At 45.6% G+C, this 27,954-nt stretch overlaps 2 protein-coding genes across 2 annotated transcripts in view; one reads left to right on the top strand and one right to left on the bottom strand.

The window, feature by feature from the left end:
• Nucleotides 1-26,189, top strand: part of LOC8023557 (26S proteasome non-ATPase regulatory subunit 13) — a 29,752-nt gene extending 3,563 nt beyond the window's left edge. The window contains exons 2-12 of the mRNA XM_002401869.5: nt 5,968-6,046; nt 7,039-7,073; nt 10,573-10,628; nt 11,396-11,439; nt 12,670-12,756; nt 15,985-16,156; nt 16,820-16,899; nt 19,522-19,647; nt 22,649-22,792; nt 25,429-25,545; nt 26,067-26,189. Coding sequence (XP_002401913.1) covers nt 5,968-6,046; nt 7,039-7,073; nt 10,573-10,628; nt 11,396-11,439; nt 12,670-12,756; nt 15,985-16,156; nt 16,820-16,899; nt 19,522-19,647; nt 22,649-22,792; nt 25,429-25,545; nt 26,067-26,165 — 1,039 coding nt within the window. The 3' untranslated portion in view covers nt 26,166-26,189. The remainder of the gene's footprint in view (nt 1-5,967; nt 6,047-7,038; nt 7,074-10,572; nt 10,629-11,395; nt 11,440-12,669; nt 12,757-15,984; nt 16,157-16,819; nt 16,900-19,521; nt 19,648-22,648; nt 22,793-25,428; nt 25,546-26,066) is intronic.
• Nucleotides 1,240-1,784, bottom strand: LOC115330960. Its single transcript, XM_040221655.3, has one exon. The coding sequence runs from the start codon at nt 1,732-1,734 to the stop codon at nt 1,240-1,242; it is 495 nt and encodes a 164-aa protein (XP_040077589.1). The 5' UTR covers nt 1,735-1,784.
• Nucleotides 26,190-27,954: the final 1,765 nt, after the last annotated feature.

Raw genomic sequence — 27,954 nt, 5'->3', positions numbered from 1 at the left:
AGCCAGCCGCCAGCGCGGCGTCCCCTTGCACGCACTCACAGACTTGGCTTTCTTGGTGTCTCGAGCCTCAGTTTTCTGGTTTACCTTCCTTGTTGAGAGCATGCGGTCCGTGATGATTACGCATACGGCATTGCTCGCCTTGTCAAAGTGTTGGACATTGATCGCAGCAGCGATGAGAGTGATTGCTATCAAGAGATATTGGAAGCTGTTCATTTCGACAGCAACCCGCTGGCGACCAGCTGCAGTAAGGACGAACTCGCCGTGGTCACCGTTGCCCGGGAATATCTCGCAGGCACATGCAGGGTGGAAGGTCGACGGGCCGGGGGCGAGAGCGAGAATAGCTTTCGGGTTACCGAGTTGCGTGAGCGGTTTTGATCGTACCGCGGTGAGGAGAGCTCGGGCGAAGATGGGGGCGCCTAGAATGAAGGAGCTTTCATGGTCACATGGTTTATGGACACCATGGTGTGGCTAACTTGGAGAGTGTTGCCTGGTCGCCGGATGAAAATAATAAAAATTCGTAAATTGGATATTGCAATTACCAGAGATCTAAAAATTGCTTAACTTGGTGCATATACTAAGTTGCCTATGAGCATTCCATTTCAAGAATAATCTATCCGTTTAATTTTCGTGTCATAACCCCTTTAAAGTGATACTTGAACGAAATTTGAAATATACTTGTCTTCCTCAGAAATTGGTTGAATATGACTCACAATATCCAAAAATGACATTTGCACGTTTGTATTTTGAGCCTGGTGGCTGTATTTTTCGTTATAAACGGCACACTCTGGCAAGCTCTCAAAGAACAGCCAGCGGAGACCATGTGACATCCAACGCAATCGTGACGTAGTTCAATGAATCAATCAATGAATCAATCGTTTTATTTATGGCCTTTAAGCCAACGAAGACCCTAGACAAAAAGCTGCCAGTGGCAGCTTGACGAGGTCTGGGGCCCGTCTAAAATTTGTCAGCAGGACTTCCATTCAGAACACAAAAGGATATTACATGCAAAGATACGCTGAGTAATCACTTCATGCATTCAACTTCTAACAGCATTATACAAAAAGAAAAAAAAAATTATTCGCAGAACTTGTGACAGATTGAGAACATATACAGCTACATATAGAAGAAAATTACGCAAAACAACACAAGGCGCACAAACGCATAACTTCTAACAGCACTGTACAAAATGCAAAATTTATACAAAGGTATGGGTATGCTCAAGGAATTTCACGGAACAATTCACAAGAAATGCAATAGTAATGATTTCCTTCCCATTTGATATATATTAGTATTATTATTAAGAATATGATTAAGTAATAAAGGTAGACGATATGTAATTGACTGGTAAGTATAGTTAGTATGAGCTCGTGGTACTATCCATTTTTCAAAAAGACGGGTGTTGAAACTACGAGGATGTTCGGAGAGCTCTGACATCTTGCATAAAAGCGAAGCATGCTCAGGAGATGGAAAACGAAAGCTGTGCAGTAATCTATAGTCATACATCTTATCAAGATTAATTATTTTATATTTGGCAAACAAAAATTTGGTGTGAGCGAGATAGTGCTCATTGGCAATATAACGAAGCATCTTTTTTTGAAGTAAAGTAAGTTTTTCTATGTTTGTTTGTGTAGTTGTCCCCCAAACAAGACGGCAATAATTAATGTAAGACTGAAATAGTGAATAGTAGATTTGTGATTTCACGTTAACTGGGAAAATATTGCGGCAGTGTGACATAACTCCAACCACCCTAGACAGCTTCGTAACAAGATAATTGACATGATCATTCCACAAAAGGTGTTCGGAAAAAATTATTCCAAGCGTTTTATGTTGTTTCACTAACTCGATTGGTACGCTGCCTATTGTAATATTATGATTAATAGGCAGAGCCCTGCTCTTTGGTCGAAAAACTATAGCTTTCGTTTTCTGAATGTTAATTTTAAGGCCATTGTTGTTGGACCATATAAGGAACTGGCTAAGAACATCATTTGCGTCTACGATTAATTTTTCAACACTCGTTTCGGCAAGAAATAGGCTGGTATCATCAGCGTATATTATGTATTTTATTTGTTTGTTTATATTTACAATATCATTAATATACACATTAAATAACATTGGCCCTAGTATACTACCCTGGGGAACCCCACATCGTATGTTAAGAAAAGGCGATGTATGACCATCGATCACAACACATTGCTTACGGTCCTTATGGTGCTCCAAATAGGAATGTAAAAGGGACAGAGTTACACCACGTATTCCATAACAGTATAGTTTATCAAGTAGTATTTTATGGTTTATCAAATCAAACGCCTTACTAAAATCTATAAATATACCAAGGGTAAACAGGCGATTTTCTATATTTTTCAAAATAATTTCTTTTTGTTGAAGCAATGAAGACTCAGTTGACTTGCCGCAGCTTTGTTCGTCTCAGGACGAGCAAAGCTACGGCAAGATTGACGTCAAGAGGATGGCCTAGTCGTTCCAGCCACCGAAGCGGCTGCTTTTGTAGGAATTTTGACTGACAGGTTAATCTTCTATAATCTTGTGGAAGGTCAATAGCAGCGATGTGATTGCTGCGCCAATTGCGCCAAACTGCGCCAAGGGGCTAACCCTGCTACATCCTGCTACATTTTGCCAAAATAGGGGTAATCTGCGCCAAGCCTGCGCCAAAGGACTAATTTCGGTCACCTTTCTAAACCGAAACTAAACTGAGTACCGTAATTGAGCATGTGCAATTGAGCCCGACACTAAGTACCCTGCATTAATCGTCCATCCGGTCTTGCATGGTTTTCTCGCCATCCCGCGTTTCGTGCTCTCGTCTCAAAAATCTCATCTCGCACCTTTTTTTTTTTTTTTTTTTTTTTTTTATTATATGATAGACGCGGGGGTGTGCAGACGCTCCGACTCTAGCGTGCCAGGTACCAGCCATGCCGTCATGCTGTGAAACAAAACCACGTTTTCGCACGGCGGGAGTTACTTTGTGAGCTGAAGCACTCTCTCCTGAAAGCAACGGCTGTGGGAAAACTATATTTGGTCCCTGCCTTCCAGTACAGTGAGCTACTTCCAGTCACCGTGGTCGCGCGACGTTGGGTGTTGCCATCCCCACGAAGCTGCAGATATGGCTTTTTCTAAAATGAAACTAAGTACCGCTGCATGTTCATCAACATTCCTGTTCTTGATTAAATCATACGATTAAATCAAAATCTGCCGTGAAAGAAGGTTGATGAAAAGAAGTTAGCTAAAGCAAAGAAGGCAATGGTCTGTTACGCTGAACTCGCACAGCGCGCTTGTTTGTCTCGAGTTCAGTCGTTTCACAAAGCGCTCCAAGAACTTTTTGACCCTGGCTCGCGATGCCTTGCATCGATAGCTCAGATACCTTTTTTCCCCTTTTCTTTTTGTATGTTTAGCTTGTACCTTGTTTGCCGGCCTGGCAAGTACACGCCACTGGACTGTTTTTTGTCGTATGCTCGACAGTTACATCTTGCATACAATTTTGGGGATCAGTTGTCGACGGAGCGGAGTGACATGGTTTCGGTTTCGATCGAACAGCCGTTGTGTCAGCTCGCGCGACGAAGCACGCGCAATTACAAGCCTGCCGAAGTTGGCTTCACGTGCATGCGAACATGATTGCACGACAGAAGCACCAGCCGGGACGCTTGCAATCCATTGTTTTATGTTTGCTTACTTTTGACGAAAACCTGGCACGTCGGGAACCAGTCAAACGGCGGTTTTTCAAAATTGCTCGGCAATGCCTACAGCACTGTACACTTGTGGGATGTCTCAGCAGTAAAAATACAAGCAGCGAATTCAGTAACAACACGCCACATCAGAGCACAACGCATCACAAAGTGCCCTTACAGCACTAAAAACAAATTTTTTTCTTTTTTTTTTTCTAGAATATTTGTTCCAAAAGCCACTTCTGCTGTTCCAAAACACTGTCTTGGCTGCTCCAAAAGCCCCTTTTGCTGCTCCAAAACATTGTATGGGTTGCTCCAAAGGCCACATTTGCTGCTCCAAAACACTGTTTTGGCTGCTCCGAAAGGGGCTCCAAAATGGCTTAGGCCAATCACATCACTGCAATAGCGACTTCTGGATCACACAAAAGGGATTCTCGGGAAGAGGGGATTGCCTCCTTCCCCTCTTGTCTCGTCATGGCCGTAGGCGAGACATTTACCGTCACTACTGCTCAAGGTTCCTAGACTGGTAGTAAAAAAGAGGGGTTAGCGACATCCACCAGGTGCTCTTTTCTAATTGTTTATTTCGTTTTAAAATTCTTTTTTGTGATTTTTTTAAACAAGATATTGGTGTGTTCGATGTGATACTGCTCCTTTGAACACATATAGACCAAAAAAGAACCGTTAAAAGTTTGTTGTAGTATCCCTTTAAAGGAACCATTAAAAAAAAAAATGTATTCACTATGCTAATTTTACATCGCTTGGTGCCTGAAAAGGTTTGTTTACACAATTGCGACTTCTTAGGACCGTGCGCCTCAACTCGTCTAAACATTTCTTACTTTTTGTTTTTTTACGCATTCATTTTTTTTTTTTTTTTTGGCTTGAACATTTTTTGTTAATGTTACGGATAACCCTTTCTCAAAGGTAGTATGTACATTTGACCTGGCCGATACCGCAAGCCCTTCGCTCTAGTAAAATACACTTCCGGGGTCATAGCACAAGTAACGCCAGCGTGCCGGTGCATTCTCTCGTCGTAAGGTGTTTTAAGGCGTTCGGTCTCAAGGAGTCGCCAGTTTGTTAAGAAGCCCGAAGGAAACCGTTACGTTTAGCGTCCTGTAAAGCCCACGCGTTAAAAGCAGTTCCGAAGTTGCAACGAATGACGTGCCGCCACATCATATTGTCACGCGTTGTGATCCTGGCAGCCGGTTGTGGAATTTCTGTTAAAAAAAGAGTGGCGAAGGCCAGCGTCGTCGTAGCTGCCGCGCGAGGTTTTGTGGACCGTCAAGCCGAGAGTTGGCCACGGCGGAACAGGCATCCGCCGTGGCGCCAGCAGAATCGCAGCAGGCTGCAGCATGACACGTTTTATTTTATGTCATCGGTCAGAGATTGAGGGAACAAGGACGCGGTAAATGGACCGGTCGGAGGCGTGTTCCAGGCACAATAACATCCCTTAGAAACGAAAACTGGCACACGAGGGCAGGGTGCCAGAAACACGACTTTTACCTCGGAAGTTTTGACGGGATAGGACTATTTCCTCGCTCCTTTGCAAAGCTTCCTGACTTTTTACTGCATTTTTTTTTTGCAGTGCTTAGGCACATCGGCCAAATCAAACTCATGAATTGGATACAAACACTGTCAATCAAACTCCGTGCAGTAACGTTTGATCCATACGCAAATATTCGGGTTTGCATTCACATTCATCGAGGACCGAGATGGAATGACCGTAATATTGCCTTTACATATTGCAGTTCCGTGCACATTACCCCGACGAATGTTTTGGCTGCGGTAGTTTGCCCAGTGACACGCGATGGCACGCGTTACTGCACATTCTGCTGGTGAGACGAGGAGAAAAGCCGGCTGAAGTTATCGTCACCTTTTCCTGTGAAAGTTAACACGCCGAAATGAAGATGGGATCCGGGCCGGCACCACTATCGTCCACCTCTATGCTTTGCCATTCCGAGGTGGCCAAATTGTACAGAAAGGTGGTAGATCTTTTGCTTTAGATGTATTATATAAACTTTATGGTTGCTAAATAAAATCTGCTGCTTTCAAGCTTCGACAGCACTCTTGCACAAGCGCAGCCAAAGCACGACAAAAGGCAAAGAGTATGTGCTGAAGGTGGTGTCTTTACTGCAGATTGTATGTTACGTCATAATACTATACTAAAAGAAGAAGGGAAATCATTTCATGGTGTCTTTATCTAATATATTGACCTCAACATTTGTAGGGGAATTCTGGAATTCTGAAATGCTGAAGCCTTGTTTTTGCGGGTGCTGAGCGTCTTGCTTTCTTGCAGCCTCTGGCACCAGCTGACGCTGAAGCTGCTCAAGTTTGTCCGGTCGCCGCTCATGCAGAAGGGGGATGCCTTGCTCAAGGTGTGGAATTTATTACGACTTTGGTACAATTTGTGAATAAATGCTTGCTCGTTAGAAGCTTTCGTTAACTCAAACGCATTCCTACCGTAACCACGTGGATATTGGTACCCACGTGAGTATTAACCATACCCGGGTGGATTCCCACCGTACCCATATGGGTATTTGCTGTACCCACATGAATAATTATTGTGCTCGCGTGGGTACCTTTATGCCCGTGCGGGTGCTTGTCATGCCCGTGCGGGTGCTTGTCATGCCCGTGTGGGTATAAAAGGTACCGGTAATTTCCATCAATTGTAAGCTAGTTGTGGATTTTATCAATGAAGTTATAAATGCTTTCTGTCTCAACACTCTGGTGGTCAGTATTGATAGCTGTAGACTTTTTGCTTACCTCACAGTTACTCTATTGAGGGAGTCTGGAGAAATGGGCAGAAAGATAAAGAAATGGAGAGGAGAGTTTAGCAGCTTTTATATAAGCACACAATAGACCCCTTTTTCAACGCCAATAGACTTGCAGTACAATGTTTGCTTCCATCAGACACGTCGCGCTAGAAGTGCCACCAAATATTGGAACATAGCCTTCTCTCCGAGATATACCATCTAAAAAAAGTGGCATAACACAATATTTGGTCATATTTTTATTTGAGGAAAAAGGCCACGCATAGTGGCAGATTAGGGTTTTCTAGGATATTCAGAGGGCATATTGTTGGTGCCATAAAATGACGATCTTAGAATCTTCTCAAGTCGCCCTGGGATGTAAAACAAATTAAAGCTGTGCTGTACTGTCAGTTTCTTTTTATTTCTCTGTTGTTTATCGTTTAAGACATTATTTTTGAGCATAAGGTTGAATGGTCATGGTCCATACGCAAGGGCGTACATGCTTATGCATGCTATCAATTTCGCTATGGGCCACTGTATAGTAAACTTTCATTAACTCTATTCTCCCATGTGTCCCACACTTCACCGTTACCTAAACTTCTCTCTGTCTTTTCCAGCTGTATGAGAATTTCATTGCAGAATTTGAGAACAAGTAAGTATCTCTATATACGCACATATCCCCAAAACACGTTTAGTACTTTAAAATGTGCACATGCATGTTGCTCTGCTCAGGTTGCCCGAGGCTTTAGTTTGTAGGCAGCAGAATTTTTAAATTTTTAGAATTTCTACTAATGTATGCAAGCAAGGGAGCCCTTTGTACTCTTTACTTAAAAGATGCGGTTGGCTCTAACTGTTCTTATAAACGTGGTGTTTTTCTTTCCTTGGCACTAGTATGAGATTCCTAATAGTAGATTTTGTTATCTCTGAACAAATGACTAATGGACGTGCACTGGAGAGGCACCAGGGAAGTGCTGCTGGTACTGTAAAACGGTGTTCTTAAATGGGGCCACACATGGTGCCTAACTCTTTCCTGACCACTGGGAAAATGCCTGCTTTGTGTGCCATTTTGTTATATTTTCTTAATTGGGAAACTATTAAGTTTACAATATGATGCCATACATAGAAATTAAGCTAAATAAACCTGCTTTTGCATGATACAAACCTCAAAGCAGAGACCTGAATTATAATGTAAGATTTAATTCGTCAGACACAGTTGTGTCTCTAAAAATTGGTCTAAACCTGTAAAGATGTGGGTAATCTCAAAATTAAAAGCGCCAAAGGCCTCAGTTCCCCAAGATCGCGTCCGGTACCAAAGAAATGTCGACACAAACCTACGCAAACCTCTGGACAGCTACCATCATCAAATGCGACGGCGGCAACCAGGCAACCAGTCTGGTTGCCGTTGTCGCTCATAACAGCCGCCTCGGTGGCTCCGAGGCGAGAGCGGCGGGCTTACGGATCCCCAGGTGGCGGGTTCGAATCCCGACTGAGGTGCCCGCAATCTGACGGAGGCTTATTGCGGAGAAGGTGCCGTGTAACCGAGCTTTCGGTTGCACGTCAAAAGATCCTCAGGTAGTCCAAATTAATCCTCAGTCCTCCGCTGGTGCGTCCCAGATGCCCGTCGTTGGCTTGGCACGTAAAACCCCCAAATTTGACTTTGGCCGTCGCTCATAGATGGCGACAGCCTTTCCAGCTATCATAAAAGAATGAATAGTTGGGCAAGTTGGCGGGAATTTATCGTAGGAAACAGCGCGAAAAACAGACAAGGACGACGAAGAAATGCACATGACGAGCGCAGCGCACGTCACGTGTCTTTCTTCGTCCTCGTCTGTTTTGCGCGCTGTTTCCTACGCTCTTATCAGTTTCTGTTTGGACTCACGATGGGTCGGCCGCGTGCCCTTTTTTTGGGGAAAGAAGACCGGGTGTGGAAGGAGCGGTGACGTATGCAGCAGCGGAAATGGGTCCGCAACCGCCGCGTGCGTCGGGCGCTTTAGAGTCTCTTGCGAAAGAAGAGCAAATCGCTCGCCTGGAAAGTTACCGCCGAGAACAGAAGCTACATCTCCGCTGCTCTTCTTCACCAGAGTGGAAAGGCTGAAAGTTTTTTTGTTTTTTTTGCGGGAGTTGGTTGACTATTTTAGATTTAGGCTACACATTGGAGAGTTTAGCGCGTAAATGTCATAAGTACTATATGAAAACTGATCTGTCGCATTGTTCTATGCCTGCACATTATGCGCCCTATTTTAGGAGATGGAATGGCGCTCCGTGTAGTCTCGAACATCGGTTTTTCGTCTACATAAAAGATTCTTGAGTCACAAAACAGGATCTCAGTCTTTGTCTTGAAACGAGTTCGCCCCAAAAACTTGAACAAAAAGAAAATTCCAGCTCTATTTTAGATCTTGATGCAGAATTGCGTCGGAATGCAGCGGACACTGACGTCAAGTCTCAGCTTTGTTGTCTTTTAGCGTCGCCTCTTTTTTCCATCTTTTTTTTTTTTTTTTTTGTGAAACACTTGCATGCAGTGTGAGCACGATGCACAGATTGAGGCCAGGGACAAGGAGCGTCGGATGGGGTCACTCGACAACGTGCTGACACGTGACGAGTGTGAATATTAAGTCTGTTTGCGGCACAGCTGTCTAACCCCCACCATGCCAGACAATGAGCAATGGATGCGCACAAAGTCTGAGCCAGCTTCCGTAAGGATGCAATTCGGCATTAAAAAGATGATCGAGGATCGATGGTATCGAGAAAGTGCTGACAACTGTTCCATGGCTCAAAACCTTTAGTTCTGCTTACGAAAACTATGCTTATAATGCAATGAAAATGATTGCTGCAATTTTATTTTTTGCTGAATCGTGGTAGCGTGCGTTCTCGGGGTAAATAGAGGCGGAAGAGTTTCTTGTCAGGAGGCTTGCAAGGACAAACGTGCGTGATAATGCAATTGAAGGCAAACGTGCAAGCAAGCTGGACAAGAATGACAAAAAAAATCCCTGGAGAGGTCCCTGGGTCGACACTAGGACCAGGCGGATATTTTCGGTTGCGCACCAGTCACCTAGCTGTGTTTAAAGATTTGTGTTTGTCCTTTGTTCCCCTTCTTCAGGGATTATTTTCGGCATTCTTCAGACTAGTGTGGCCAGCTTTGTCCGCGCAATGTCGGGCGGAACTTTTGCAATTCGTGATGCCGCAATACGTTTGATTTCCTCTTTTGGAAATGGTCTAGTTTTCGCTCGAAAAGTGATGCTTACCTTAGCCCCTTTGAGTGCAAGGTTTTTTTGTTTTTTTTTCTCCCGCACGTCGAACGCAAATATTGGTCTCAGTAATGCAGTAGCGTGCTATATGAAGAATACAGTCAAATCTCGTTAATTTAAACTCGAGGGGGACCGAAAATTTGTTTGAATAAAGCAAAGTTTGAATTAATGGGGGTTTCCTCCCATAGGGATGCATAGGATGGGACCTACATGTTAGTTTGAATTAAGAAAGTTTGAATTAACGAGATTCGACTGTATTTCTTTATAAAGGACATGCTATTTTGTGTGCAAAAAGTTAATTGATGCACATGCCTCTAACCTACGACATATTTCTCGTATTATACTCCTCCAGACACGGTACTATGCAGGGGCGCCTCGACCTCACACCCTGAGGTCACTCTTTGGCGGGGCCTTACTCGGCCCTTTTTTTTATTCAGAACTGTAGCTTCCTTACCCTCACAGTCGTCGAATGCCGAGTTTATGAGTAATTTCTGGATCCTAGCGTTCGCCATGAAGTGCGAGGTTGAGTGACATAAATTGCCAACCTGTAACAGCAAAGGAGCATGACAAAACAGAAATCCTAAACTAGGTAGGAAAATAAAATTTTGTGGCATCACAAAGCGACGTTATTACATAAAATACTGCTTTATAGCTTGCTCATGCATGCCGCTAAAACATTTAAAAAAAAAAAAGGTACTGCCCATTTGGGAAGGGCAGGGAGCAAACTGAAACTGAAACCACACTGGAATGCACCGGAGTGTACTTGGGCTGTATTTAGAGACTGGAGAATTATACTACTTAGCTTTATGGGCGGAAAGAATTGCACCTAGATTACCTTTCATCGAGCAGTGTGCACCCATTTTGTCTCATTTTTTTTTAAAACCATTCCTGAAAACTTGTTTCCAGAATGAATCCTTTATCCTTTGTGGAAATTGTGATACAGATTGCACATCAAATTAAAGGTAAGTGCTTTAATTCTCAAAGATGTATTTTCTATATAGCAACAAAACAGCTCTTTTGCAAACCATACACTTTCTTGTTAAAAAATGAACAAAAATAAAAGGAAAAGACTTTTCAGGGTGTGTGTTGGCTTTCCTTACAAACAAAAAGGTCAGCTAGAACGTTAGGGACAAAAACATGGGGAGAAAAAGCAGACATAAAAGTCCTAGCTGACCTGTTCTTTTGCATCAATGTACCAACTAGCTCAATTTCAGCCCCTTATTCACCTTCCTTGCCTTCAGTCTTGGGCGGCATTGTGTTATCTCTTAACATTGTAGGTATTGGGCAGCCTCTTGGCGGGCGCAGCCATTCATTTTATATTTAAAAATCTTTGTGCCAACGCACCTTGTTTGCAGCAGAAATCATTTTTCCAAATGAGAAACCTGTCTCGGGGAAGGGTCCATATTGCCTCCTGAAATCCTTAGATGCTGTTAGTAGTTTTGACGGAAAAAAAACAACAACGAAGAGCCCTTAAAACGTCCTTGAGTGCACTGGTTGTTTGCACCGGGGAACCACTGAAAATAGCAGGAAAGCACCCACCCCATTTTCACTGAAAACTGGGCTAATCTAGACATGGGCGCTTGTCCGGTCAAGTCAGGCGCTTAATGTATAATTTGCAGAATTCCCAAGTTTGGGAAACGTCGATAGCGGGCGCTTCCACGGCATTTTACGGTAGTTGTCGAGGTGAAGTGTTTTGGCACCAGACAGACACAGCCAACCTGTTTTGCAGATGTGAACGAGCGCCTAGAGTTCATCACCAAGACCAAGGAGAAGGTAGTGTAGGATCGCCGTTCACACTAGCATGCCTCCTGGATCCTTGCTTTCGGAAGCTTTGAGACTCTCTTTGGTTGTGGCTTACGTGGCTTGGCACATGAAAGGCAGTCCGGAGCGCAAGTTCATCCGCTTCCTCTGCAGGGGTTGCGGTGACGTCAGAACGCCGAGTTCCAATTGGCTCTGACCAGAAGTGGGTAGACCTCAAGTCTACCCACTATCCTTCGATCACAGCCAATCACAGCTCGGCGTTCTGACGTCACGACAACCCCTGCAGAGGAAGCAGATGAACTTGTGCTCCGCATAGGCTTTATGCACGACATGATAGGGCATCTGTCTTGGGATTCTTGTTTCTATGTGATCATGTAAGACCAAGTGTTGAACCAGGTGTAATCTTTAGCTGGGAGTATCTATTCACTTTAGAAATAGAGATTTCTTTCCTCTGCGAACAACAAGCTGCACATGCTGGAATCTTTGCCGTCAACAAAGAAGCAGAACGAAAAAAGAAATGGCGCTTTGCATGTGCATTCATTATTTTCTTATCTTAGCCATTTGCTTTGAATCTTTCGTACGAGTGGCGTGCTCCATGGTGTTCCAATCTTTCGGATAAAAATTATTATTAAGCAACTGGTCAAAACTTGTTCGAGCTGCTTGAAGTCGGCGGTAAAAGGTTTGCAGCTGTATTTCTGTCTGTCGGTCAAATTATTATAAGCAGAATTGCGTTTCATGTGGAACACGGCAGACACCATGTCCGGCTTTGTCCTTTCTAGCACGTGCTGCTGCGCTTCGTCCTCCTCTCCCATCTCTTTTTTTACAGCGGAGCTGTTAAGGGCTAGGTTCCCCAGGATCGTGTCCATATGTGTTGACACAAACCTACCTGGACAGTTACCGCCATCTATAAGCAACGGTGGCAACCTTTCCAGCTATCATAGAAGAATGGATAGTTGGGCAAGTTGGTGGGAATTTATCGTAGGAAATAGCGCGAAAAACGGACGACAACGAAGAAGAGGCACACAGTGCATCGAGTACAGCTCCGCTGGTCTTCCTTTTTAAGTTTGTTTTTGAATGTTTTTAGCATCTGGCTACCACTGCTACCTTTTGCTGCCTCGCACGATCATGAAATCTTAGTTTGCTTCCGTTAAACGCGGTTCTGCATTAAAATGGCGGTCGAACAACGACCGACGCTTGCACGTTACATTGAGTTCGTTTGAGCGCTTCTTTGGCGGTTCCCAGGTGAAGGGCAACACGGAAGCCGTGGTGCTGTGCAACGTCACCTACGGACAGCACAAGCTGGCTGCGCAGGACTTGGATAGCGTCAAGGTAAGGAACGCCGATTAAGTTGCGTAACTCTCTCCACTCGTAGGTTGTGCTCTTTGCGCGACGACGTGCAGGAAATCCATAAAGTTTCACAGCTTGCTCATCTGACAAGGGCTGGTTCACACAGTTACATTTTACTGTGATTAACTGTGCTGGTGACTGCTTGCGACCGGATGACACACCATCTAGTTGGTATCTCTGGAACGCTTCACATGTGCGTACATTTTACGCATCGTCCTCCTTGCCACGAGCTACACTGATAATGTTATGAGGGACCATTTCTCGTGGGTAGTGCGTAGATTTAGCCTCGCAAATACTGAAGGACCTCCACTCTAATTATACGAAGGCCGGAAGAGGGCTACACAGCAGTTAGCACCAGTGACCAGTGTGTCCTCTCGTAAGCTGTCACAAGCGGTCGAACCGCAGTCGATCACAATCAAACGCAAATGCGTGAGCCAGCCTTGGGGCGCGCAACCCGTGCATTCTCTGCGATAACTTGCAGGAAACTAGTCAAGATTCTCAGTTGCACAACTGGTGCAACTGGCGGGACATTGAGCAGGCAACCTGGTTTATTTTGTCACACTGCTGGTTTAGGGTGTTGCATGAGTTGTCACTTGACCCTAGAACCTGTAGTTTTTACCAGCGCATAGCAGTTGCGTGGAGTGTGTGTGTTTTTCAGAGTTTCAAAACACTAAGGCAAAATAAAAATGGGAGGCAATGTTGTTTTATGGCCAGGTGGCTGCTAAGCCCTTTCCTCGCAAAACTGGAGGTTAGTTTTTGTGTCACCAAGGTGTTCATTTCGATAAACACTGAAAGGTCCGAAGCACTGATTTGTTCTCTCTAGTACAGTAGAATCCCATTCATATGTTGTTTTTTTAGACTGCAATAAAAAGCGTACGATGTGGAAAAATGCCACAGCCAACACCACTATTGAAGAGCTAGAGATAAGACAGGATGCAATTGTTGCGCAAGAATTTATTTCCATAAACTTCCACAGCTATACTTCGTTTCAGCTTCGGTCCAGACGCAGCCGATGCTACAAGCGCGAGCATGTGGCCCAGAACAGTGCTTGCACTGCACGAGCGCGCGTGCTTGGCAGGGATGATGAAAGCCCGGAGCTCGTGCTTGTAGCTTCGGCTGCGTCTGGACCGAAGCTGAAACGAAGTATAGGAAAATACTTTTTATTTTTTTTCCAAAATGAGAAAAAATTTTTGTTTCTTTTAGAGCATTTTCATTTCCTCAAAAGGAAGAGGGTGACTGCACAGCTCGGTGCTTTGTGTAACGAAGCCTGGTGGTGATATTTCGATGAGTGATCATCCCCCCACCCTCACCCTTCTCCATTGGTTCAAGGGCAGGCTGACCAGATGTCCCGTTTTGGCCTGCACAATCCCATTTTAGAGGTGCTTTTTCTGCTGTCCCAGCATTTTGTCTGAATGAAGCCTTGCATCCCGTTTTCGTGGGAACGTGCGAGCATAGTTTTGAAATAAGTGCTGAGCGAGCGGAAGAAACCTAAAATTTATCTTATAAAAAAAGCATACAGTCGAATCTCATTATAACAGACCTTGATTTTGACCAAGATTTCGGTCTGTTGTAAAAGGAGTGTGTTGTATGCAGATATGAAGTTGAGTCAATGCTATGTAGAGGAAAACCAACCAAACTTCACAAATCGGTATACTATATCCAAATGTCTGTTGTAACCTGGTCTTTTGTAATGAGCTTAGACTGTATTACTATATTTGGCACCCTTCAGCTTTGTTTAAAAATTTAGAAAGTAGTCTGTGTACTGAATTAAAACGAAGAGCTTAGGAAAAATCTGCATTTGTACGTCAAACTAAAAATAAGCAAAGCTTGCTTGCTTTTTCTTTTTTTTTTTTTCGGCCCTACTCTTTGCTTTGTTTCCACCCCCCCAATGTCCCGTTTTATACTCTGTAGATTATGGCCACCCTATTCGAGGGAAGCTTGATGTCTCCACTGTGGACAGGTGATTTGGCCAGTGCAGTACGACTGCTAACTCGGGGTTTTCATGTGCGCCACGCGACAGCGATTACGCCATCGCTTGCCGGCACGGTACTCGTCCAAGTCCATTGGTTCCACAGTACGGGCACTGTGTCTCGCCTATGCTCATTACATCCGCTAGGCTGAAGATGCCGTCACTGTATGCTGTTAATTTTCAAGAAACTCGATGCAAAACTTAACGACTCCTCGGAAACCGATTGTTGTCGGCAACCCTGTCACACCGAGCTTGTGGGTGCTCACGACAGTGTGTTGTGCCCACGAGGGAAGGAGGGAGGCCTCTGAACGGCACAGCCTCGCCGCAAACCAAGTCGGGCATAGGTTCGCTCGCAGTTTTGACGAGTGCAGCGAGACGGCGCGAAACATCTGGTGTAGCGGCAGGCCTACGAGAGCCACTCAAGACACCGTCCTTATTTGCGCGCTTGTTTATGAGGTCTCCATGCACTGTGCATGGCCTCAAAGGAAACCCCTAAGTCGATGGTGCCCCTGCCGGGAGATCCGCGAGGCTTCAGCGGATTTTTGCCGCCTTTGCTGGCCTCATTCAGACACCTCTCACTTCTTCCATCGTGGTAATGCCATTTGCGTGGTCACGCACCGTTCTGGCCGCCGCTAGTTTCCAAATCGCTCGGGGAAATGTGGGTAGAAAAGCTGGAGAGGGACCGCAGAAACATAGGGAAGTTCCATGAAACGCTTTCCTTCTTCCGGTATGTTGCGTTCCGCCGTGCTGACGAACGGCGTCCATCACTTTTGCCACCTGTTTACTTAGTTACTGGCATAGTTTTTGGTGTCGGTGAAATTCCGAGGCATGGCAAGTGGCCCCGTCGACGACAGAGCTTGGTAAGTTTGATCGTGGGAGTATTTGAGTCGCGTAAATCCAAGTTTATTCCAACTTGTTTCCGTTCAGAGTTGACCGGGCAGCGTATACCAAAACCGCCGACGGTTCGACTTCTCGACTGCCGCCTCGTTTTAAGTCCGAATGAAGATTGGTATGTATAAAGATGGAGTACCGTATGGTGCTCCTCTGTGTCGCCGACTACATAGGCATACACGGTTGACCGTGACGCAAAAAGACTCAGCCGAGTTGGAAAGCACTGCCTCTGCAAACAGAAAGACGTACGGCAAAAGTTCATCAACATGGCGCTGGCGAGATTTGAAGCGGGAAGTGTGTTGCGCAAAAGCACCCCGTGGGGACTGTGGAACCGTGGCCTACGATTACAGAAGGTGCTGGAGGAGACAGAGGCGCTGACGGAGTCCCTGGAAGGTGTGACGGAGGTGCACGGGCGCTACTACCAGCTGTGCAGCGACTACCACCAGGTGATGGGCAACCACAAGGGCTACTACCAGGACGCGCTGCGCTTCCTTGGCTGCACGCCCCTCGACAAGATCCCACGTGAGTGCTCGGAAGGGGACGCTTGTCTTCGGCGCACGTCGCCAGTGTGGGCATGAAGCGTCGTATTAACCGTGTACCGACGCATGTCTTACACAGACCAAAAACGCTTTGTACAGAAACAGGTTTCGTAGGACGTCCCGGCTTCAACCAAAGAATTTGTAGCATCGGAGCAAACATAGACATATGCCAACAGTCTCGCTTACTGGTTGTAAGATTTCTGGACAATTTACAGAGGACAGAATCGAAATTGACCTTGTGGTTTCAACGTGCAATGTGTTATAGTTTTATAGGGCTCGATTTCGAGAGAAAAACGACTCGTTACGCACGACCATTACACTCGACCCGCATGTGGGTCAAGCTATATGAGCGGCTATATTGTTTTATCACCTTGTTGTCACCTTGACGTCTCCAACACATTCTGCGCGTTTCCAAGTTTATACGACATGGTTAGGACATGCCTAATTTTTTTAGGTATTTCATTCGTCGGAAACCCAAATGGCAGATAAGATCCGGGGACACCCAAAACCTGTCTCCACACGAAACTGTCGCTCACCGATGCGAATCACGGATTTATTGCTGCAAACAGTGACGACGCACAGCGTCGTGTGGCTTGTGCACAGTTTTGTTCTGACCGTCTTCTCTGCTGCCGCACGTCTCATGCAGGGGAAGAGCAGGCGTCGAGAGCCTTTGCCCTCTGCCTGGCCGCTCTCCTGGGAGAGGGGGTCTACAACTTTGGAGAACTGGTGAGACAATTTCTCTTGTCTTCTGCCACAACACGTTGCCTTCGTTTACCGTTTTATTGCCACCCATGCTGAATTCAGAGATGCTGAGTGGGGTGCTGGGAAGTGTAAAGCCCCGGTATTAAGAAAACGTGGTGAACTTGGGTGGCTCAAAAAATCGGCAGCTTTTCGCTGCAGCGTGTAGAGAAGTGCCAGCAGCAGCTGTCATGCGTATTTATTCGCACCTGTATGCATATGCACCCTTTATTTCCTCGATCAGATATAACACAGCATTGGAGACACACGCATGAGCCAACTAAATGCCTAGGACTAAATCGAGACAGATATTGTTCAGCTTTCGCTGTAGTAGCGCCCAAGGCAGGCGGCGGCCTTACCGTCATTTTGGCCGAGGGGTCAACTACTCTGCTTGCAGTGGCGGTCCTAAATGGGGGGGCGAAAAGGGCAGAGGAACAGCACCCGCGGGGCTCGCTTCCGAGTGTGTTGCTTCTCCGCAGCGCGTCAGTGCACGGTAAGGATAGCCCTCAGCGGGGATATTAAGTCACTTCTTTTGCTGGATGAATAAATTTAGTATTGTTTGAGGTGTCGTGTGCTGTCTAAACAGTCCATGATATACAACAATTTCGAGGGATGAATAAACTTATCTCAAACATTTCATCAATCTTTCATGTGTGGCATAACTGCTTATGATTTGTAGGCCTCTGTAGAGGGAATCATCAAATATCTGCATTGTATGTGTAGGCATCCATATAACGAATCATAATTTTATCTTGCATCATATTTAGATAAATTTCTGATAATTCAAAGTTCTGATAATTCAAGCGAAATTTGTATATTCCTGGAGTTTGAATCGGTGAGAGTCTACTTAGTGGAGCACCACCGTGAATGCAGCTAGGAATAATTAATTAAAAGCGCCGAAAAAGACAAGGACAAAGAAGTGGAACGACACAACCCATGAACCATGGAACCATGAACCAACTGGCTCAACTTTCCACTTTGCAGCTAGGAAGTCCCTATAACCCATTAAAATTGAGAAGGTACCTCTACTTCAGGCAGCTGCGAACATGTTTTCTAGAGCAGGGGGCTCTTTACGATCTCAAGGAACACCTATCTGCCCTGAGGGGCAACGAGAGAAGCCCTCCTGGACTTCGCACTGATGCAACACACCAGCGAGGAAGACCTTGCAAACAATAATGTGCACAATGCGGAGTTTAACATATTGAGGTATTTAGTGCACAAGGCAGAGAGAAGGACAGGACAGAAAAGAGTGCTACTCACAACTACGTCTACTGACAAGAAAGGAAGAGAAAGAAAAAACCAAATGATCCTCTGCAGACTTGTGCATCTACTACCTGCCCCGTGAATGACTCGTTCGTCCAGGCTCGTGTGGGCCCTTCATTGTTTGTTCAAGGAATTCTCTTTCCTTGCGCTGAATACCTCAATATGTCAGACTACCAACTAGCCCAAATGTCAACTTTACTACACTGCGGAGTGTTTGGCTCATAGTTTGGTACCAGTGAGTGGCTCGTATCTTCTATGTTCTGTTCACTGTTAAGCTGAAAGCACAGTGGGTGCTATGCGCTTGCCGGATTAACGAACAGTCTCCCTTTTGTCACCTTACCCCACTCACCGCATGGATATGGGTGGGAACTTGATCACACGCCGAAAGATGGACGTAGGACAGGTCCCACAGGCATGCGGCTTCCACCGCACTGTCAACTTGAGGGTGAATGGAGTATGAAGTACTACTTAAACCTAAAGTACACTTCACTTGGGGAGAGGGGCGGTACCCAGGGGTTTCCCAGGGTACCCACATGGTGTACTCGAGCTCCCAAATTATCTCAACTGCCCTGTCCCTAAGTAAAGTGTCTGTTACAGTTTAAGCACCACTTCAGCAAATCTGAGCCAACCATTGATGCATAACTTTGAATCAAGTGCAGCCTAGTGTATGCAATAATGGTTGCAGGGTCTGTATGCTTCTGCTCTTTTTTGTTGCATCAGTGCAAAAGACCAACTGGGGCTCCTCAGCCGTCAGAACCCCTGTTTGAGAACTTCTGTTCTATAGGGTGCTCTTTGTGCACCCTAGAGGGTGCTTTCTCTGCACCTTAGAGGGTGCTCCTTGTGCACCCGAGGGGGCACTTTTTGTGTACCCTAGAGCAGTGGTTCTCAAATGAGGGTTTGCAAAGGCATTCTAGGGATCCGCTAAGCATTGTCTCATCAGTCAAGCTCGGCAGTAATGTCGTATTATTTTCAGATTGAGAAGAAACATTCAAATTTTTGGGAGTTTTGTTGTGTTTATGTCAATGAAAAAAGTCTCTAGCCCTTAGTTGTATTGATTTATTAAATCATTGTCATAATTAACCTTTCCCTTCCCCTCACCACAAATGTGGAACTCCACCGTCTCCACCGATGCACGAAAGGTCCGCGAAACATCAGTGGTTGAGAACCACTGCCCTAGAGAGTGCTCTGTGTGCACTTTAAATGGTGCTTTTTCTGCACCTTGAAGGGTGCTCTCCGTGCACCCTAGGGGGTGCTTCCTCTGCATCTTGGAGGGTGCTTCTTGTGTATCCTAGAGGCTGCTCGCTGTGCACCCGTCGTAGCTTGAGTGTGCCTGCCCGTGGCGTGCAGCTGGCCCACCCAATCCTGGAGTGCCTGCAGAACAGCGAGCAGCAGTGGGTGGTGGAGCTCCTCTACGCCTTCAACAGCGGAAGCCTGGCACGCTACGAGTTACTCAGGTCCTCCTGGGCACAGCAGGTGGGAGCTACGCTTGCTCTTTTGCACGCTTCCGACGAAAGACCTTAGCGCAGCTTCTCCTTAAACCTTTGAAATCATGTGTCGGGTGTCACCCGCCGTTGCAGTGAGGCATCGACAATTGGTGGTAAATTGTCGCGCGGCACTCGAGGTGGACAAGATGTTGAAGCATTGTCGAAGGTGGGAAGCTCATGCTGGAAACGGGACAAGTGAAGCTCCTCCCAGACGTTCTCGCTTGTCAATAACTATATTTACAAAAGGCGTAAGAAAGATGCCCTTTATTTTTTAGCTTTACACGAGGTGGCGTCAGTAACGACGGCTTTTCCTACATTTTGTTTCTGGACAGATGGAATTTGGCATGCACATCCAATCATTTATCGTGGCAGCTTTTTTTCCGTTTGCTTTTTACGACAAATATGGTAGCGATTCAAGTGACGGCAGAAGCCCCGCAGGGGACACTTGTAAAAGCAGGTGTTTGGTGAGTGACGTCGCCACGGACCCTGAGCCATGTGGGTTCGCCCACCCATGTTTGGCTGTGCGTGGCTTTACCGTGACCCGAAAAAAGGGCATCCTGGTGGTTGAGCCGAGCCCTCGGTAGGTTTGGACCCTTCGGGGTTTTTGGGTGAGGCAATACGCCACTTTGGCCCCTGCTTCTCATAGAAGGGTGTCCTTGTTAGGCCCGGCCAGGACACCCTACTAGGCCTTTCTTTGCCCCCTCCTCTCTTTGTCTTTTCTCTCCTCCTCCTTTTCCACTTTCATCTTCTTTGGTGGCAAGGGCTAACCTTGGGTGGCGATGAACCTCTGTCTTGACCCACACTTGGGTATAGTTTCCTGGCAGCACTGTTACAGTAACGTCTCCAGCAAAGCCCCTTTTGTTATTGTGCGTTACCTAACCATGTTGGGTGGTGCACCGCGAATTCCGCTCTTTGACCTCTTATGGTGCCCCCCTCAAACCCCACTTGGGGCAAGCCGTTAAGAGGCACTGTCCCAAACACGAGACTATTGAAAAAGAACCTGAGGTAGAAACCTTTGCGAAGCTTTAGAGCGCAGCTCTTAGGCGCCCGTGTCCGGGTTTTGTGGTGTCGGCGTAACTGCACTAAATTTAGTGGGAAAATTGATGTCACATGACCTCTACATCAGTTCAATTCCCCGCTAAATTTAGTGGGGAAATTCAGTTTCTCTGCTACATTTAGCGAACAAATTCAGTTTCTCCGCTAGATTTAGCGAGGAAATTAATTTTTCTGTTAGATTTAGCAGACAAATTCAGTTTCTTCGCAAGAGTTAGCAGAAATGTGACGTCAGGTGACGTCAATACCAATTCAATTCCAATTCCCCAGTTCTCCGCTAAAGTTAGCGAGGAATAGGTGCTGAGGTCACGTGGCATCAATTTTCCTACTAAATTTTGCGGGGAAACTGGGGGAGGAGGGGCGTACCCTCCCCTCCTCCTCCTCAAGAGCTGCGTTCTAATTTCGCATTACATGGATTTGTATACGTCTTTCATTTTTCGTTGTTCATTCCCTCGATGTCAAAGCTATCACCAGTCATTGTAGCCAAAGTACTTGAACACCTTGTAAGGTTTTCCTACGAGGCTGAAAAACTCTACTCTGGAGACCTCCTAGTGGAGGTAAATAGCAAAAAGCAAAATGAAGCACTCCTCAAGCTGAACACCATCCTGGAAGTAAAAGTGGTGATGAGCCCTCGTCGCACACTTAACACCGTTCGTAGAGTCCTCTCCAAGGACGACTTTTTGCACATTAGTGTGGAAGAACTCCTAGAGAGCCGTCTCCAAGGACAACCTTAGGTATCTGGCCTTGGCCGGATACCTGAACTGTTACATCTGCCCTTCTGCCCCCAACCCCCAGCAATGCTTCCGTTGCCAGTGTTAAGTTTTGCAAGGGATGCAGGTGTGTGCTTAGTTTCTTCATTTGTATCATTATTCACTATGAAAAATGGAAGTTTTAGGCCAAGAGTAGAAATGGAAAAAATTGTATTGGTATTTATATAGTGTTTTTCTTACGAAAAAAACAAACAAAAAACATGAGGAAAATAGCTTTATAGTTGTACGCTGTGGGCTTTCTAAATGCACCATATTGCATCAGAATGTCAGGTTTTGATTTTCGTTGCAGACGATAGTTTTCCTAAGACACACCCACTTTCATCTTTCTCAGATACATATATAATGAACGCAGCTTCATGAAATTGGGCACGAATATTCTCGGCACGAATATAAACACACCATATGAATTTTATTGAAATCTAACGAGCGGTTAAGATACTCTTTTGGTTAGTGCCCCCTCTTGAAAAAGAATGTGAACCCAGCCTGTAGTCATCATGTTTCCACAAAATTATTGTCACATTATGAAGAGCATTTCTCAAAACTGTCTTGTGGTTACCATGGCACAAAACTGTCTTGTGGTTACCATGCCAATTTGCAATCATGAAATAAATTTGTAATTCTAGTGATTGAAATAATACAAGTTAGATGATTGTTCATTATTAATTAAAGGGTTATAAAATAATTATTAAATTGCTAATGATAATGAATGTGTTAATATAAATTAAATCAACATTTATTATTAATGAATAAAAATGATCACTTATCATCTTTGACATATTAATTTACATTGCCACGGTAGTTCCCACGAGACGGTTTTTTGCGATGCTCTTTCGTAACGTTGCACTCATCTCTCGGATGTCGGTCCCACGACACACTCTGTGTTAGAAAAGATTCTTTGGGAGAGCCCCCTCGGAAGTTGACGCGAGGTGCCCCGTGAAAGACGCGCTCTCTTGGTGCAAACCATGTTGAATATACCTGAGACTGGGGTAGAAAAACATAAAAGTCGAAGAAACAGAACGGGACAGGACGACGTCTCAATTGAGACGTCGTCCTGTCCCGTTCTGTTTCTTCGACTTTTATGTTTTTCTACCCCAGTCTCAGGTATATTCAACATGGTTAACATCCACCAGCTCGCCTGCACCCTTACTATTGTATCTCTTGGTGCAGCCCGACCTGGCGGCCCGGGAGCTGTCCCTGCGCCAGAAGATGTGCCTGCTGTGCCTGATGGAGATGACCTTCCGGCGGCCGGGTAACCACCGTGTCCTCACCTTCAAAGACATCGCCGAGGAGACGCAGCTGCCCCTGAACGAGGTGGGGCCTTTCTCTCCCTCGACCCGCTTTGTACGGGAGCCCTCCGGAAAGACTTCCCTCCCTCGCGTCGGTCGCACCTTCGGGAGCGAGGTTACCGGAGAGTGCGTTGGGGGGGGGGGGGGGGGGGGGGGGGGGGGGGGGCGACGACGATGTCTTTCTGACGCTCCTTCCCATCGTCTAACGTCATAGAGTGCACGACCAATGGCGTCCCCCTCTCCCCCCCCCTCCAGTGCGTAGTAGCGAGAACTGTGCATTAGCGGGACGATTCTTTCGTGGGGCTTACGCACATGCTACAAAAAGTTGCCTTCATTTGCGTAACCAAGATGCCGACTGTTGCAAATTTGCGACGTTTGTCCCAATGCGCCATAGGCACCCCACTCCATCTTTTGGCGATGTAGTGTGCTTCAAGCCAGAATCAACTTTTGCTGGTGCACAGCACTATTGGGCACGCGGTCTGCAGATTTTCGGTCGCTGCACCAGTGAAACGATATATTAGTCTGTGACAGGTTGAGTGAAGTGGAAGCTTCACTCTTTCCACTTTAGCGCCTCTTTCTCTCTCTTTCTTTCCACCTTTTCCACTTTAGCGGAGCAAACGCCGGGGAGGAGGCATCTCCTCTTTGGTGTTCGTTCTGCCAATGTGGAACAGCTGGGGACGAGCTTCAACTTTGCCCTTAACCTGTCGCCGACTATAGATGCAATGCTGTTTTCAAACTCTTTCTAAGGTGTCTGTAGTCCTCGCTAACTTTTTGAGCTGCACTTCATGTTAATTTGGGACTTCCCGACAAAGAAAAATGCCACGCTCTCTTTGTCGCGATTTTGCGACACTCGAATTTCGGCGACGTGCATGTGTCGCTTTTCAAATTGCGCTGAAAAGAGTGTCGTTAGCTCGTGAATTAATTTCGGCGGGAGGTAAGCTATAGGGGGGGGCAAACCATAGAGCACTTCCAATCTGAGCTCAAAGCGTAGGAACCATGGGGGCCCACGGAATACGATCCCAACAGAGATGTCCACACAGACAGTACGAGACGCTGGCCGGCGGCGAAGGACGCGGGATGGCGGCGGGGCGAGAAACCGAGTCGTAGAGGACACTTCATTGTAATTTGCAGCAAATTCAACACCCACCTTTACTCGAACGAGATTGCCAATCATTTTCATGAGTTCATGAGCTTATGTTCTACGAAGATAACATAGGGAAAATTAGACACACCGTAACTAATTAATGAAAAATTAGTTACCCGCGCTCGCAACCTTATGACAAGAAGCCGGAAACATGGCTCCCAGAACTGGCCAGTTCAAAGGCAGTTTATGGGAAAGGACGTTCTCAAATGCGCGCATAACATAATGACTGCACATGTTCCTTGTCAGGAGTCCTGTCGCACTTTCCTTGCCTTTCGCTAAACAACATAGCCATACGATTTTTTTCTTTTTTTAGGAGTTTTGAGCTGGATTTTGGGATTGTCTTTTTGTAGCACAAACTAGCGTCCTCGAAAATTTAAAATGACATTCGTGCGTGGCTTTTCTTTTTTTTTGTATTAGAAGTGTGACCAAACATTGCATTATGCACCTTTTTCTAAGATATATCTTGGAAATTGTTTTCCGACGAGGAGGAAAAGGATCGCGATTCTGGACGGTGTTTTAAAGAGGTTCTGCGGGGTGCCCTGAAAAAAGAAATGTACAGCGTTTTTTTTCCTTGTAAAACTAAACTATGGATAGTCGGACGCTTAGTCTCCATCCCACTGCATCGCTAGTGGTCCGAACCAGATACCAAAGTTTCGGGACGAACCATTGAGGCTGGTTCACACCCTTGCATTTGCTTACAACAGAGTTCTTGTCATCTCTTACGATGCTGGCGCCGTCTAGGAGGTGGCCCTGCAACTGCGTTTCACTAGAGCGAGGGTTTTGCGGTTTTTGCGAGATCAAGTGTAGGCATGATCCGTGAGAAATAACTGTCTATAATTTTCCGAGCCAACAAAAAAAGAATGCGCAGGAAAAGGAGAGGAAATATATGGCAACGGCGAGTGCTCCACGGCTATCCGACAGCTGGCGCCAGTGTGTCCTCTCGTTTTAAGAGATTGCAAGACACTCAGTCGTAAGCTGTCACAATTATATCAACGAGCCTTTACCTTATTCAAAAGTTACGAACGATTTTCAAAAAAATTTTGCGGGGAAAATGACGGTTGACGAAGCCCCAGATATGTGGTGCTGAATGATGCAAACTATATTGGGAACGTGCCCCATTTCCCCATTGAAGGTTTCACAAAATCGTTCGTAACTTTCGAACAAGATAACAGTTGGTTCTGAAACTCAAGCATCTCGTCCAGATTGCTAGCATTACATTTGGGTGGAGACCGATCATTTGGCGACGCATACTTAATTTTTGCGGTAAAAAAAGCGCCATAAATTTTGGGGGGGGGGGGGGGGGGGGGGGGGGGGGGGGGGGCACGCGACATATGTATTAATTTGCTCCCATCTCAATCATTGCCCAAGCTTGGAGGTCTCCGTTTCGTTTACGTTTCAAAACCCAAAACATTATCGAATTTTTCTTTTTCGTTCATCATCGGCTTTTACAAGGTCCCGAAAGTGTTGCGAGCTTTCCGCGCGATGGACAACGCTTTTGACCCGATGCACATCGGCAGGTGGAGCTGCTGGTGATGAAGGCCCTGAGCCTCGGCCTGGTGAAGGGGACCATCGACCAGGTGGACTCGAAGGTGCACATGAACTGGGTCCAGCCCAGGGTCCTCTCCAAAGAACAGGTGAGGGCTTTGCAGAGAATGCGGAAGGAAAATTCCCCAGTTTGCAGTTCTGCCACATTCTCCGTGATATTTCGCCCATAATATGGCCCCAGGGTTCCAGTTTTGGTCGAAGCGAGAGTGAGAGCGAGGGCGTTGTCAGCTGCCGACTGGACGTGGCGTCGCGGCTAATCGATTGATTGGCGAGCACTGCAGAGCATAAAACTTCATTGAACTGATTGCAAAAAGAATCCTGGGTCCATCGATCAAGTTTGTTGAACTGAAATATTCGCTATCCAGAAATTTGTTTAATTGAAACATTTTTGCATAGGATGCATAAGAAAACCGCTGGGGAACTGACAATCTCTCAAGTGAGAGAGTTATGCAACTTTTAAAAAATGGTGGAGATGTTTATAGGCCCCCAAAAGCATTGTTGGTTGCAGCGCTTTCCCGAGATGAGCGTTTCCTTACCGCAGTCTCCCGCCCCCTGAAAAACATATCGACGGAGTTCTGCCCCGGTTTCAAGAGGTTATCGTTGCCCGCAGATTGGGTGCATGAAGAAGCGCCTGGACGCCTGGAATGCAGACGTGGCCTCCATGGAGAAACTGCTGGAGACCAAGGCCCAGGAGATTATCTCCATGTGATGCAGAAATAAAGTCTGGAAACACTATCTGGGTCTTGCGACCCCGGGACCTCTGGGACGCACGTTCGGCGGGCAGCGTACCAACTAGGAGATTGTTGCATGCCCACGTTATGTTTTTGTAACAATTTTTTGCGATGCTCTAGAACGGGGATCTCCAAAACTCGATCCGCGGAGGCGTTTCGGCCGGCGTGCTGGTGGCCGTTGTTCTTGCAGTCACGTCCAGCCCGTTGCTACCGACGCAAAAATAAGCGTGCATAACGGCACCGCTATGTGCACAGTCAAAAGCACGAACGAAAATACCAGAATGATAGAGAGAAAACTCCCATTAAAACACAGGTTCTCTCGCCATAGTGTGCGTTGCTAATTGTAACATTACAAAGATTGGGCTCCAGAAAACTCATCAGAATTTAAAAATATATGTATTCATCAACCCTCAATTTTTTTTTTACTATTCTTACTCTAGTTTAAGTTTTTGTATATAAATTCGTGGTCCCGTTTTGTATATGTGTAACTACGTTGAAATTCTTGTGCATTCTGCATGTGTATTGGAGACTTGGAGTCCTGTATCATAAGTACAGCATACTGTAATAATCAGATCTGCCATTCCCCGTCTTCCACCCTTTGTGAATATAAATAAATTTCCCGCATGCTTTTACACCTGGAGAGTACTCTGGGGCCCCATTTTTGCGTAATGTCACAATTAGCACTGTATCTATTTTAGTACTTCCTTATTTGTATTGTCACTTGTTTTCTGGCCCTTGAAACAGCAGAAGATCCCCAATCCGGAACCTTAGACGAATCGTTTGGAGACTTGCTCTGGAGTCTGGACCCTCAGACGTGGCAAAGATTGTGACAAAAGCAACCCTGTTGGTTTAAAATGCCTCATTGCAGCGGCCGATTCTGAAACACTTGCCAATTGATGCCCAAGCATCTAGGAATGGGACATTTAGGTACGGAATCAAAGGCAAACTCGACTGTACATTGCACAGGAACCTTTCAAGAACATCGTAATTTTAATGGGCAAATGGAATGTTTTTTGTATTCCAAAAGGTTGCACTGAAAATATGTACCTCCTATGTAATTAATATCTGAGCTTGGCAATTCTCCCCTTTAGACATTTTGCATTGATCACTTCTACAATGCAAAATGAGCTCGTGATTAATGAATGCAGGTCACTTAGGGTCACTAAATGTTAATGAATGCACCATATTTTCCGATGCAAGTCGAGGTTTCTTCCCCGAAATTTTCAGCGGTGCATAATGCGACTTATGTATAAACTTTATTTTTCTTTCTTTTCTTTATATATAGGTATAGACCCTAATTGTGCAAGATGTAGGAGATATCTACATTTACAACAAAGGAGAAACGGCACAGCTCTGGCCAATAGCTTGCTTTTCAGTTCTAAGCGCAACGGCATCACTCCACAGCTGCAGTGAATTGCGCACTATTCCTTGCAGCACTCAATAACTATGTGCTTACAAATCAACTTTTTTGTAAAAAAAAAAAAAAAAAACATTCATAAAGAGGTGCAATTTACTCAAAGGTTTGACTTATAAACCAGGAAATATGGTACTTTTTCACTCCCAGTGGAAGGCCTAAATAAAGAGGAAAATAAACGAGATCCCACATAAGTTAACCTACGGCTTAGCGTAACTGTACAGGGTCTAGGGGATTAAAACAAATTTGCTGCCAAACGCTTCAAGTTTTGAATTATAAAGAAATGACGCATGCACGCAGCTAATTCAGACATTACAGCCTATTGTGTACTCTTTATAATAGCTGTAGTCCTA

Source organism: Ixodes scapularis, unplaced genomic scaffold (assembly GCF_016920785.2).
Source record: "Ixodes scapularis isolate PalLabHiFi unplaced genomic scaffold, ASM1692078v2 PGA_scaffold4__175_contigs__length_147842914, whole genome shotgun sequence".
NCBI lineage: Eukaryota > Metazoa > Arthropoda > Arachnida > Ixodida > Ixodidae > Ixodes > Ixodes scapularis.
The sequence above is the reverse complement of the archived record's forward strand: the minus strand, read 5'-3'. Positions and strand labels throughout refer to the sequence as shown.

What these genes read in the sequence shown, in the direction of transcription:
- LOC115330960 (XM_040221655.3), bottom strand. Translation starts at nt 1,734, where the DNA reads ATGTCACACTGCCGCAATATTTTCCCAGTTAACGTGAAATCACAAATC.